Source organism: Oncorhynchus keta, chromosome 1 (genome assembly GCF_023373465.1).
Source record: "Oncorhynchus keta strain PuntledgeMale-10-30-2019 chromosome 1, Oket_V2, whole genome shotgun sequence".
Classification (NCBI taxonomy): domain Eukaryota; kingdom Metazoa; phylum Chordata; class Actinopteri; order Salmoniformes; family Salmonidae; genus Oncorhynchus; species Oncorhynchus keta.
In genome coordinates, this window is record NC_068421.1 from 29630391 (window position 1) to 29644659 (window position 14269).

The 14269-nt window shown below is 42.8% G+C and overlaps 1 protein-coding gene across 50 annotated transcripts; it reads left to right on the top strand.

Annotated features, from left to right (window-relative positions):
• The first annotated feature begins 32 nt into the window (after positions 1-32).
• Positions 33-13911, top strand: LOC118366813 (P2X purinoceptor 5-like). 50 transcript variants are annotated; one of them, XM_052520820.1, is made up of 17 exons: positions 33-620; positions 845-1016; positions 1271-1421; positions 4858-4929; positions 5043-5139; positions 5242-5338; positions 5500-5595; positions 5784-5925; positions 8665-8795; positions 8881-8974; positions 9078-9143; positions 10979-11064; positions 11190-11458; positions 11541-11622; positions 11746-11827; positions 11910-11991; positions 12033-13911. In XM_052520820.1, the coding sequence occupies exons 2-13, from the start codon at positions 868-870 to the stop codon at positions 11257-11259; spliced, it is 1251 nt and encodes a 416-aa protein (XP_052376780.1). In that variant the 5' UTR covers positions 33-620; positions 845-867; the 3' UTR covers positions 11260-11458; positions 11541-11622; positions 11746-11827; positions 11910-11991; positions 12033-13911. The 50 variants fall into 50 exon arrangements, with proteins under 50 accessions (XP_052376780.1, XP_052376760.1, XP_052376714.1 ...); XM_052520800.1 differs by lacking the exon at positions 11541-11622 and adding an exon at positions 11459-11540 and having other exon boundaries at positions 11190-11376; positions 11623-11827; XM_052520754.1 differs by having other exon boundaries at positions 11190-11335; positions 11377-11458; positions 11500-11827.
• Positions 13912-14269: the final 358 nt, after the last annotated feature.

A 14269-nucleotide genomic window follows, 5' to 3' on the forward strand; every position in this document is an offset into this window, starting at 1 on the left:
AACCTAGACCTGTGACCTTGTGGTGAAGTTACATACTTCAAACTTTTTACATTTTGCAAACTGTTGACAGCTTTAACATCTTCGCCTCAGATTGAAACCCACACATCGGCCTACTGTTCTGTTATTGACTCGTGTTTCTCCTCCATGTCATCACCAGTAAAACCAGTAACAAAAGCATCCCTGCCTTTCAAAACGTGGGTCTCATGCAAAAGCAGAAATCGTTCACATTCTATTGTGTACTGTTGTTTTGTACAGAACATCATAGGATGTGGGGAAATGTTGCATCAACTTACACCTGTGACCTGCAGATGCACATCTATATCATGTGATTTATTCTAAGCCTGCCACACATTTCTTGTAAATCACTCTGCTCTACAGTGTGCTGTTAATCCCTCCCCCTATTGGACAACTGGTTGTCAACTCAATGCTTTTTGTTGTTAATATATGCACAAACTGTCTCTTCAGAAGATTTCAAATCCATGCCCCTTGAAACTCATTGGCTGAATTGAAATATGACCTAGGGAAACAATGTCATCATTACATTGTTGTTCGAATAAAAGATGATGGGTAGAGACAAGATTTGAACTTGATTCAAGATTTCAATAATCTCGTAGACCAGGGTAAGAAACTAAACTATGATCTCATTTAATCATATTTTTTATGCGAGTTTAAATGTGTATATATAGAATATAATGAGTGTTACACTAGCACACTGAAATTACGCTGAAATCAACATAACGTTTGCCAAAGTAGCTTATTTGCCCTGGTCAAGTACTGGACTGTGATGGCTTCTGTGGGTTCAACAGTTGCAGTGGCTATATAACCAACCGACTGTTGTCTTCAGATTTATAGTATCATCGCCGTGGGATGGCTTCCAATAGCTGGAAAAGCAAAGTTCTTTTGAATGTGCTTTCCTATCTTGACTACAAGACAGGAAAATTCATAATTGTAGGAAGCAAGAGAGTCGGCAGTTTGTACAGAGTTATACAATTATCCATCATTGGATACCTTGTTGGGTAAGGTTCTCAATAAATACCTTTACACATTTTCAAGATATAGGCCCTTATAACAGTCTAAAGGCATATGAAATGTTATTAATAAAATACAATCTAGTCCATCTATTTGTAGTTCACAGAAACGTAACATGTAAAACTATATTGCAACCAATATTTTAAACCCCTATCAGACAGTAACCTCCACTTGTTCCAAGTTTTAAGCAGATTATCCCCATTGAGCTAGCTACAGTATATTGTCCTCCTGGTCTACACAGGTATGTATTCCTGAGCAAGAAGTCCTACCAGACCAAAGAGGAATCTATCCAGAGTACTGTGATGACCAAACTGAAGGGAGTGGCGGTCACCAACACATCAGAGTTTGGACGGATGGTGTGGGGACCTGTGGACTATGTCATTCCACCCCAGGTCAGACTAACCACTAACCTTTAATACATTTCATGTTAATGTTAGAAATAAGATCTATCTCATCCACTGTGCTTGACTGCTAGAATAAATATAATTTTTAACGGAATGTTGATTGGTGTATCAGAACGTATACCATGGGTAGGTATATCATTTTTACTGTTCTATTTACATTGGCAACCAGTGTATGATTGCAATAAGGCACCTCAGAGGGGGTTTGGTATATGGCCAATATAATAGCAATAATGCACCTCAGTGGTTTGTGTTATATGGGCAATATAGCACGGCTAGTGGCTGGATCCAGGCAGTCCTCTTTGCGTTGCGCGTAAGAATAGCCCTTAGCCGTGGTATATTGGCCGTATACCACAACTCCTCTGGCCTTATTGCTTAAATATAATAAAGGCTGAGGCTGCGGTTCTGAAATTAACGTCCTGTTGCGTCCCTGTCCCTCGCCCCAGAAGCTTCATCGTCAGAGCAAAAAATTGGTTTCACATATGTAGAATGTGTTTCTGTGCCTTTACACACACATTTGTTGTGGTAACCCTCCCTTCACATTTCTCACTGTCAGTCATGCATAGTAAAATGTCCAGTCAGTTTCATGGGAATATGCATTTAGATCGTCTTGATGAAGATATGAAGCTTCAGATTTTTAGCTATCGTGATGAGGCTTCCAGAAAATGTGTAACTGGAGCCACTGTGTAGAACAAGAAGGAGATAAAGGACAGCCTTGTTTAACTGGTTTATTGATAAGCGTCAGTCTGGGATGCTTTTGAAAAATATATTGGTCGAGGTAAATGTATATAGTATGTACTGTATAAGCTGGAAGTAGAAGCCTAAGTGTCATTGTCCATCAGTTTACTCCAATTAGGGGAGGGGAGGGGTGGCAGGGTTAGGGGAAAATAATCAAGGAAAACATTTACACTACCATTCAAAAGTTTGGGGTCACTTAGAAATGTCCTTGTTTTTGAAAGAAAAGCTAAAAAATGTGCCTTTAAAATAAAATCGAATTGATCAGAAATACAGTGTAGACATGGCTAATGTTGTAAATGACTATTGTAGCTGGAAACAGTATCTTTTTTAATGGAATATCTACATACAGTGGGGCAAAAAAAGTATTTAGTCAGCCACCAATTGTGCAAGTTCTCCCACTTAAAAAGATGAGAGTCCTGTAATTTTCATCATAGGTACACTTCAACTATAAAAGACAAAATGAGAAAAAAAAATCCAAAAAATCACATTGTAGGATTTTTTTATTAATTTATTTGCAAATTATGGTGGAAAATAAGTACTACAAACAAGCAAGATTTCTGGCTCTCACAGACCTGTAACTTCGTCTTTAAGAGGCTCCTCTGTCCTCCACTCGTTACCTGTATTAATGGCACCTGTTTGAACTTGTTATCAGTATAGAAGACACCTGTCCACAACAAACAGTCACACTCCAAACTCCACTATGGCCAAGACCAAATAGCTGTCAAAGGACACCAGAAACAAAATTGTAGACCTGTACCAGGCTGGGAAGACTGAATCTGCAATAGGTAAGCAGCTTGGTTTGAAGAAATCAACTGTGGGAGCAATTATTAGGAAATGGAAGACATACAAGACCACTGATAATCTCCCTCGATCTGGGGCTCCACGCAAGATCCCACCCCGTGGGGTCAAAATGATCACAAGAACAGTGAGCAAAAATCCCAGAACCACACGGGGGGACCTAGTGAATGACCTGCAGAAAGCTGGGACCAAAGTAAAAAAGCCTACCATCAGTAACACACTACGCCGCCAGGGACTCAAATCCTGTAGTGCCAGACGTGTCCCCCTGCTTAAGCCAGTACATGTCCAGGCCCGTCTGAAGTTTGCTAGAGAGCATTTGGATGATCCAGAAGAAGATTGGGAGAATGTCATATGGTCAGATGAAACCAAAATATAACTTTTTGGTAAAAACTCAACTCGTCGTGTTTGGAGGACAAAGAATGCTGAGTTGCATCCGAAGAACACCATACCTACTGTGAAGCATGGGGGTGGAAACATCATGCTCTGGGGCTGTTTTTCGGCAAAGGGACCAGGACGACTGATCCGTGTAAAGGAAAGAATGAATGGGGCCATGTATCGTGAGATTTTGAGTGAAAACCTCCTTCCATCAGCAAGGGCATTGAAGATGAAACGTGGCTGGGTCTTTCAGCATGACATTGATCCCAAACACACCGCCCGGGCAACGAAGGAGTGGCTTCGTAAGAAGCATTTCAAGGTCCTGGAGTGGCCTGGCCAGTCGCCAGATCTCAACCCCATAGAAAATCTTTGGAGGGAGTTGAAAGTCCGTGTTGCCCAGCAACAGCCCCAAAACATCACTGCTCTAGAGGAGATCTGCATGGAGGAATGGGCCAAAATACCAGCAACAGTGTGTGAAAACCTTGTGAAGACCTACAGAAAACTTTTGACCTCTGTCATTGCCAACAAATGGTATATAACAAAGTATTGAGATAAACTTTTGTTATTGACCAAATACTTATTTTCCACCATAATTTGCAAATAAATTCATTAAAAATCCTACAATGTGATTTTCTCTATTTTTTTCTTCTCATTTTGTCTGTCATAGTTGAAGTGTACCTATGATGAAAATTACAGGCCTCTCTCATCTCTTTTTAAGTGGGAGAACTTGCACAATTGGTGGCTGACTAAATACTTTTTTGCCCCACTGTGTGTATATATATATATATATATATATATACTACCTTTTTGAAAATAAAGTGCATTTTTTGTCCATTAAAATAACATCAAATTGATCAGAAATACAGTGTAGACATTGTTAATGTTGTAAATTACTATTGTAGCTGGAAACAGTAGATATTTGATGGGATATTTACATAGGCGTACAGAGGCCCATTATCAGAAACCATCACTCCTGTGTTCCAATGGCACGTTGTGTTAGCTAATCCAATGTTTAAACTATGAAATAATACATATGGAATCATGTAGTAACCAAAAAAGTGTTAAACAAATCCAAATATATCTGAGGTTCTACAAAACCTTTTGTCTTGATGACAGTTGTGCACAGTCTTGGCATTTGCTCAACCAGCTTCACCTGGAATGCTTTTCCAACAGTCTTGAAGGAGTTCCCACATATGCTGAGCACTTGTTGGCTGCTTTTCCTTCACTCTGCGGTCCAACTCATCCCAAACCATCTCAAACCCCCCCAAAAAAACTTGAATGAGCAGGTGTGTCCAAACTTTTGGCTGGTACTGTATATATTTACAAAAAAATACGGGGGATTGGAAATGATGCAGACAATTACATTGATGGAAGTGACAATCTATCAGCAATATTAAAGCTGATTGAATGCAATGTATCACGTCTCGTGATGCACATCTTTCTGCAAATGCGTGCCATACTTACTCTTATCAGTTGATATCAGGCTGGTTTAATACCACTTTATTTTTTCCTATAGGGGGAAGCAGTTTTTTTCATTGTTACCAATTTTATAGAGACACCAAACCAGAAGTTGGGCAACTGTGCTGAGGTAAGGAAATTCCCTCTCATTTCTTTATGTTGTCACCTTTAACCACCCTTTTAAAACGGCAATATACTCTGTATTTGGTCCGTATTTGGTCTGTATTTGTTAAACCATACTAGTTGTGGGGTATTGTTCCACAGAGCCCCAATGTGCCAGATGGCCACTGTAAGGGAGATGAAGACTGTGCAGAGGGAGAGTTGGTGGTAGCTGGCCATGGTAGGAATCTTTGAAAACTCAAATTGAATTCAAACAAATTGAAACGAGAAATTACATATACTGTCTGCTCACAAACATACTGTGAAATATACTTTTCTGTAGGAGTTAGGACAGGCCGCTGCTTGAGAGACAATGGGAAATCCAATGGTACATGTGAGATATATAGCTGGTGCCCCGTTGAGAGAAGATGCCAACCACAGTAAGTGCACTCACACACTTTCACTTTCATAGCCATACAAACTCATAAACAAACATGCATGAACACACACAACCACATACACACACACAGGCAAATACATGCACACACACGCATGAGCATGTGTCCACAGTAGTAATCGTCATTCCCTTTTATTCCTTCAGGGATAGACATAAACACAATAATATGTTAAGAGAAGCTGAAAACTTCACCATCTACATAAAAAATGTCATCCGATTTCCCAAATTCAGTTTCTCAAAGTAAGTTGTCTATATTAACACCACCTAAAAAGTTGACAGGCATATGGTTTTCAAACTGCCAGAGTTGTCTTTAAATGTATAATCTGGAGCTGGAGTCTTTTAATCTGTTAATATTACATATTTCAGAAAGTGTTTGCTGTCTGCATTTTGATAAATAAAAACTTTGAAATGTTTCACCCAATTATCAGGGCCAACGTTCAGGACACGGCTGATAAATTCCATCTGAAGAAATGTCGCTACGATGAGGCTCTTGAACCCTACTGCCCCATATTCCGTCTGGGAGACATTGTTAACCAAACTGGACACAGCTTTCAGGACATGGCTTTGAAGGTCAGTTTTCACAATTTAAAAGTTTATTTGTTGTTGTTATTGATGATGATGTTGACGATGATGTTTTCAATTACCTTAAGCAGTTAAATGGACACTCTGTACGATACCATACCATCAAAGAGTAAGCCACAAAATACATAATGTAAATAATATAGCATTTTGCTATCAATACTCCTCTCTCTCTCTCACAGTGCATGCTGGGAGTTTATTTTATTTTATGTTTGGTGTAGAGGGCTCTGTCCTAACTAACTTTCTTGATTGTTTTATTGGTCTTTCCTTTCAATTGTCTTTTTCTATGGTGGAGGGTTAATGCAATATTTGTTTTAGCGGTATCCACAGTTTTTTCAAAGTTAGGGTGGAAGAGGACAGAGTAAGTTTGGCAGGTGTGGTGTGCGCGATGGCTTCCCAGCCTTGCGCGGAGGAGACGCTGTCGATACCGCATGGATTCAGGTGTGTTCCTGAGAATGGAGTTAAGGTGGAGGAGGTTCTGCTCGTGGTCGGTGAACAGGTAGGAGCTGAATGTATACATTCTGCTCCTAGAATGAACAAAGCTGTAGTTGTGTTCATGAAAAAGGCTAATTTGGTTGGTAGGTTTATTGCTAGCGGAATCTGAACAACAATGAGCAACAACTAAATGTGCATTTTAAAGTGAGGCACGGGAGGGGCTCTATGCAGGGTTTGCCAGCACATATTGTCTATTAATTTTGGACTGGTCTCTTAGATCAAGAGAAGGCTTTTGATAGAGTGGACCATGAGTATCTGTTTAATGTGATGTTTGGGGAAAGGTTTTTGATCTGTGTGAAGCTGTTGTATGCTGGGGCTGTCATGTATGGTCAAGGTGGGAGGGGGGCTCAGTAGGGGGGATAGGGCTCCTCCTCTACTTCCATGGGGTTTGCAGTGGGGTTGTGAAGGGCTTAAAGTGTTGGGGGTGTACCTGGGCTCGGAGAAGTGAGTAATGAAGAACTGGGAGGGGCTGTCACAGGCAGTGGTGTCAAGACTGGCCAGGGGGAGGTGGCTCCTGTCCCAAGTGTCAGAGGGAGGGTGCTGATAATTAACAACCTGGTGGCATCTTCCCAGTAGCATAAACTAGCTGTCCTCAATCCCCTCACCGGTCTGCTCGCAGACCTGCAACGCAAGCTGGTGTACTTCTTCTGGTCGGGCCATCAGTGTTGCAGCAGTGTTGTACACGACCATTCACGAAGGAGGACAGGGCCTGGTGGAACTGGAGAGCAGGATGGCTGCTTTCAGGCTAAAGGTGGTGCAGAGACTGCTGTACCACACTGATGTTGGCTGGAGGGAGCCAGCATGCGCACTGCTGAGGAGAGCTGGCGGATTAGGGTTGGACCGGCAGCTGTTCCTCATGAAGCTGGAGAGGCTGAGTATAGCAGGTCTCTCAGATTTTTGCTCTGCAATGCTGAGGGCCTGGCAGCTGCTAAGGCCGATACGAGAAGGGGGTGTTGAGCCTGGGCTGTGGATGTGGGCGGAGCCTATCTTCCACAACTCAGCCATCCCTTTGAGATCGGTTCAGTCAGCCACCCTGCAGAGGCAACTGATGGCAGGGGGTTTACAAAGGCTGGGTGACCTGAGACTGCTGGGAGAGGAGGGGTGGAAAACCCCAGAAGTCCTGGCACAACAAACTGGAATAACGTCTCTTTGGCTGCTGGAGAGATTCATGTAGGAGGTCCAGGAGGCACTGTCTGAGCCTGTAAGGGGGATGTTTGAGCGGCCAAAGGGAGAGTGGCCACCAATGTTTCCGCCACTGCAGGTGACTGCAGAGACTGGAGACTGGCAAGGGGTCTGGAGATTTTAACACTCTGAGCCTGGGGGAGTTTGAGGATGTGGGAGGTAAAGCCCTCTACAACCTCTGTGTTAAGGTTAGGAACATTAGGAGCCTGGAGGAGTTTGAGGATGTGGGAGGTAAAGCCCTCTACAACCTCTGCGTTAAGGTTAGGAACCTAACAGGAGTGAAGGCACATGAGTGGCAGGGGGTATGTGGGGTGGAGAGTATGGTGGGTTTTAGGTGGAGGGGGCTCTACAAACCCCCAGTACCAAAGAGGTCAGGGGACCTCCAGTGGAGGGTTCTACATGGAGCCCTGGCCACTAACAGCTGGTTGGCACGGGTTGAACCGGGAGTCGGACAGGGGTGTCCTTTCTGTCAAATGAAAGAAACTGTAATTCATGTGTTTTCTGTGTGCACCAGGTTAATGCCTTTAATGTCTCTGTTGGAATGTCTGTGTGAGAGGTTGGGGTGGTTTTTACTATTGGGATGTTTATAATGGGATACAAGTATTCAAGTAAGGAGAAAGCCAAATGTGTTTTGTTGAATTTTCTGTTTGTTCAGCTACAAAGTTTGCTAACAAGGAGGAACAGGGTCAAAAGTGGGGGGATAACAGACTCTTTACTATGGTTAAATGGGATGGTCTCTGCGCGCCTTAGGGTTTGAGTTCTATAAAATGATCAAATGTGTAGAGATGTTTGAGGAGATATGGTGTGTTGGGGGGGCTGTATGTATAGCTGGGAAAGATGTTTTGGATATACGGTTGTAGGAGTGGGTATGGTGATGTTGGTTTGTTTCATGTGATAGATAGAAAGGTGAGTATGGTAAATGTATGCAGTACAGGATATATCTTTGCTTTTTAATTTTTAATGGGGGTGGGGCTGAGTTTTAAATGAAATGAGATTGTCTTTCTTTACTTAAACAATCTCTTTCTTTCTTTTCTCTCTCTCCCCCCCCCCCAGGGTGGTTTAATTAGAATTCTAATTGGGTGGGAGTGCGACCTTGACAGAGATCCCTCAGAATGCCAGCCACGGTATGACTTTACTCACATTGACGTTAATGTGTCCAGAGAGTCCTCAGGATTCAACTTCAGGTAACACACACACACGAGGTTGACACATAATACTTCATTTGAAGTCATACTTTAATCTTCCACATCTTTGGTACTCTCATAACAGACATGCTCGCTATTTTAAAACTGGGTCTGGAGAAAGCTACCGAACACATTTCAAAGTGTTTGGTATACGCATCAACATTATGGTGCATGGGAAGGTATGATAAATATGTATTATTTAATGGCTTTTTAGGATAAATCTATTTTGTTTCCTGATGTTTTGATTCCCTTATTGTTACTTCCTTCTATTTTCTACTACAGGCTGGAAAGTTCTGTATCATACCCACCATTATCCATATAGGCTCAGGACTAGCTTGTATTGGTGGTGTAAGTATTCTTTTTTAAAGGTGACATTTGTATTGGCTATACTTATGGACTTGAGTATCAGTACAACCGAGGAGGCTGGTGGGAGGAGCTTTAGGAGGACGGGCTCATTGTAATGGAATAAATTGAATGGTATCCGTTTCTTTTATTCCATTCATTACAATGAGCCCATCTTCCTATAGCTCCTCCCACCAGCCTCCTCTGCAATACAGGTATATACACTGCTCACAAAAATAAAGAGAACACTAAAATAACACATCCTAGATCTGAATGAATGAAATATTCTTATTAAATACTTTTTTTCTTTACATAGTTGAATGTGCTGACAACAAAATCACACAAAAATTAGCAATGGAAATCAAATTTATCAACCCATGGAGGTCTGGATTTGGAGTCACACTCAAAATTAAAGTAGAAAACCACACTACCGGCTGATCCAACTTTGTAATGTCCTTAAAACAAGTAAAAATGAAGGCTCAATAGTGTGTGTGGCCTCCACGTGCCTGTATGATCTCCCTACAATGCCTGGGCATGCTCCTGATGAGGTGGCGGATGGTCTCCTGAGGGATCTCCTCCCAGACCTGGACTAAAGCATGTGGCGTTGGTGGATGGAGCGAGACATGATGTCCCAGATGTGCTCAATTGGATTCAGGTCTGGGGAACGGGTGGGGCGGGCCAGTCCATAGCATCAATTCCTTCCTTTTGCAGGAACTGCTGACACACTCCAGCCACATGAGGTCTAGCATTGTCTTGCATTAGGAGGAACCCAGGAGGAACCCAGGGCCAACCGCACCAGCATATGGTCTCACAAGGGGTCTGAGGATCTCATCTCGGTACCTAATGGCAGTCAGGCTACCTCTGGCGAGCACATGGAGGGCTGTGCGTCCCCCAAAGAAATGCCACCCCACACCATGACTGGTCTGAATGCCAAACCGGTCATGCTGGAGGATGTTGCAGGCAGCAGAACGTTCTCCACAGCGTCTCCAGACTCTGTCACGTCTGTCACGTGCTCAGTGTGAACCTGCTTTCATCTGTGAAGAGCACAGGGCACCAGTGGCGAATTTGCCAATCTTGGTATTCTCTGGCAAATGCCAAACGTCCTGCACGGTGTTGGGCTGTAAGCACAAGCCCCACCTGTGGACGTCGGGCCCTCTACCACCCTCATGGAGTCTGTTTCTGACCGTTTGAGCAGACACATGCACATTTGTGGCCTGCTGGAGGTCATTTTGCAGGGCTCTGGCAGTGCTCCTCCTGCTCCTCCTTGCACAAAGGCAGAGGTAGCGGTCCTGCTGCTGGGTTGTTGCCCTCCTACGGCCTCCTCCATGTCTCCTGGTGTACTCTCCTGGTAGCGCCTCCATGCTCTGGACACTACACTGACAGACACCACAAACCTTCTTGCCACAGCTCGCATTGATGTTCCATCCTGGATGAGCTGCACTACCTGAGCCACTTGTGTGGGTTGTAGACTCCGTTTCATGCTACCACTAGAGTGAAAGCACTGCCAGCATTCAATAGTGACCAAAACATCAGCCAGGAAGCATAGGAACTGAGAAGTGGTCTGTGGTCCCCACCTGCAGAACCACTCCTTTATTGGGGGTGTCTTGCTAATTGCCCATAATTTCCACCTGTTGTCTATTCCATTTGCACAACAGCATGTGAAATGTATTGTCAATCAGTGTTGCTTCCTAAGTGGACAGTTTGATATCACAGAAGTGTGATTGACTTAGAGTTACATTGTGTTGTTCAAGTGTTCCCTTTATTTTTTTGAGTAGTATATTCTGTATATTTTATTATATAAGATTATATTATATTTGTTAATGGATCTCATTTTGTTGCAGGGGGCCTGGTTCTGTGACTGGATTCTTCTTTACCTGATGAAAAATAGGGAGTTCTATAAGGACTGGAAGTTTGAAAATGTGAAGAAGTACGGCATTTACAATAAATATTAGTCTGAGTTACAAGACATTTGGAAGTATTTTTTTTCTGCTAATGGAGATTAAGAGAGACTTTAAATGTAATGTTATTTTTCACTCTCCCATTTTACCATAGCAGTACTACAGAGGATATAAAACAAACCCCAGAAGAGCAGCAGCTCACTGACCTATCGCCTGAGGTTTAACACCATGGCAGCAGCTCACTGACCCATCGCCTGAGGTTTAACACCATGGCAGCAGCTCACTGACCCATCGCCTGAGGTTTAACACCATGGCAGCAGCTCACTGACCTATCGCCTGAGGTTTAACACCATGGCAGCAGCTCACTGACCCATCGCCTGAGATTTAACACCATGGCAGCAGCTCACTGACCCATCGCCTGAGGTTTAACACCATGGCAGCAGCTCACTGACCCATCGCCTGAGGTTTAACACCATGGCAGCAGCTCACTGACCCATCGCCTGAGGTTTAACACCATGGCAGCAGCTCACTGACCCATCGCCTGAGATTTAACACCATGGCAGCAGCTCACTGACCCATCGCCTGAGGTTTAACACCATGGCAGCAGCTCACTGACCCATCGCCTGAGGTTTAACACCATGGCAGCAGCTCACTGACCCATCGCCTGAGGTTTAACACCATGGCAGCAGCTCACTGACCCATCGCCTGAGATTTAACACCATGGCAGCAGCTCACTGACCCATCGCCTGAGGTTTAACACCATGGCAGCAGCTCACTGACCCATCGCCTGAGGTTTAACACCATGGCAGCAGCTCACTGACCCATCGCCTGAGATTTAACACCATGGCAGCAGCTCACTGACCCATCGCCTGAGATTTAACACCATGGCAGCAGCTCACTGACCCATCGCCTGAGGTTTAACACCATGGCAGCAGCTCACTGACCCATCGCCTGAGGTTTAACACCATGGCAGCAGCTCACTGACCTATCGCCTGAGGTTTAACACCATGGCAGCAGCTCACTGACCCATCGCCTGAGGTTTAACACCATGGCAGCAGCTCACTGACCCATCGCCTGAGGTTTAACACCATGGCAGCAGCTCACTGACCCATCGCCTGAGATTTAACACCATGGCAGCAGCTCACTGACCTAATCACTTATTGTTTAATCATGGCAGCAGCTCACTTAGCCTTGCCTAGTTAAATAATGGTTAAATACAAAAACAAAAGAAGCCGACGTAAAAGACATGCCTGAGCGGGATGCCACACATTCTGGTCATGAGGAGAGAGAGAGAAACTGTCGGAGGTTCTCTTCTTTACTGTTCAACTAATCCATACTCTTTTAGGGTCCAGGTAGAAGCCTTTTTGGTTCCAGGCAGAACCCTTTTGGGTGCCATGTAGAACAAAAAATGGTTCTTCAAAGGGTTATCCTATGGGGACCGGCGAAGAACCCTGTTAGGTTCTAGATAGCACCTTTTTTTCTAAGAGTGCAATAAATGTGGAGGAGGAGTTAAGATGGAGTGTTGCCTTGTTGATATTCCAGATTGAAACAAATGTAAAGAGCAAGCAAGCACGTGCCATAGCTAGCTACTAGACAGATATTAGCTAGCGTTATCTAGAGATAATGGAATCTCTGACAAATTTGACATCAACAAAATTCGTATGTGGTGTCTGTCGACTTTGTGGCAAGAACTTAATCTCGAGGAAAGACAGGAGGTTGGTGGCACCTTAATTGGGGAGGACAGGCTCATTGTAATGGCTGGAGCAGAATCTGTGGAATAGTATAAAAAAATATTTTACCTTTATTTAACTAGGCAAGTCCGTTAAAGAACAAATTCCTATTTTCAATGACGGCCTAGGGACAGTGGGTTAACTGCCTTGTTTAGGGGCAGAACGACAGATGTGTACCTTGTCAGCTCGGGGATTCAATCTTGCAACCTCTTGCAAAGTACATCAAACACATGGTTTGATGCCATTCCATTTGCTTGTTCCAGCCATTATTATGACTGGTCCTCCCCTCACCAGCTTCCACTGACCTATAGGCATTTGCTATATGTTTCACCGGGACTGTAAACAGCGAGGTGCACGTCCAAAAGTGGGCCATATCTCCTTAAAACCAGATGGTTCTGGGTTCCTTCACTGAAAGTGGCTACTCCTTATGGAATTAAACTGGACATCATGCGTGACAGCATATAGGCTTCCTCTGTAGAACTATTCTTGTGTTATTCACTGATGGATAGTTTGTTTTATCACATTTGTTTTACCATTGTTTTATCACTGAATATTGTGTGATTTAGCATACACAGTTTGCTATTTTTTGTAATTTCTGATAACCTGTATAATATTCAGTTTACAGGTTTGTTTTATCACATTTGTTTTACCATTGTTTTATCACTGAATATTGTGTGATTTAGCATACACAGTTTGCTATTTTTTGTCATTTCTGATAACCTGTATAATCTACAGTTAATCTATGTTTTACCTTTGTCCTACTTTACAACTGTAGTCTTCATGGCCATGTATCATTTCATTTCTAAATTGTTCATTTGTTGTTTGAATATTTCATTATTTTTTTACTAATAAAAATAGTTTCATTTAAGCACATGTATTACTCTTAAATGTATTCTTAATTTGTTAACTGTGGGTTTGAATTATGGGACAAATGACAAAAAACACATTCACTGCCGTTGGCAGACAGGCTCACATGAATTGGGCAAATGTATGGTTCTGGGGGCAGATCAGTTGGTCATATCAGAGTTGGTTAGGGCAATGTAAGGGTTTAGTACAATAACTATGCTAATGAACTTGACGGTTTTGCAATGAATCTATCTCTCTAGAATCAAGATTAGACAATAAACGACTGAATGAGCAAATGTATTTCTTGTCTGGTCACTGATTACTTGTGAGGTAACACCTTATTACATACTTCAAAATCTCAGTTATCATTCTTTAGCTGAATTAGTGAAAGATGATGGCACACCAATAGACTACATATGAAGATAGAATTAGATTAAGATATTCAAGTAACCTTACAGGTATCAATATTAAACTATTTCAATTAGGATAGGATGAACTTTAATGTCCCTGAGGAGTAAATTGTATTTGGCACACAATGCTGGTGTGTACAAAATAGACACTGTACATTACACACCCAAAATAATATACAAATGAAATGCTTCTGTACGAATGACCAATGCTTTTTTATTTTAATCATGAAAAACATGAAAACAAATAG

Coding starts and splice junctions, on each gene's coding strand:
- LOC118366813 (XM_052520730.1), top strand. CDS start 868: ATGGCTTCCAATAGCTGGAAAAGCAAAGTTCTTTTGAATGTGCTTTCC. Junction 1,017..1,270: donor ATCATTGGATACCTTGTTGG/GTAAGGTTCTCA, acceptor TGGTCTACACAG/GTATGTATTCCTGAGCAAGA. Junction 5,140..5,241: donor GTTGGTGGTAGCTGGCCATG/GTAGGAATCTTT, acceptor ACTTTTCTGTAG/GAGTTAGGACAGGCCGCTGC.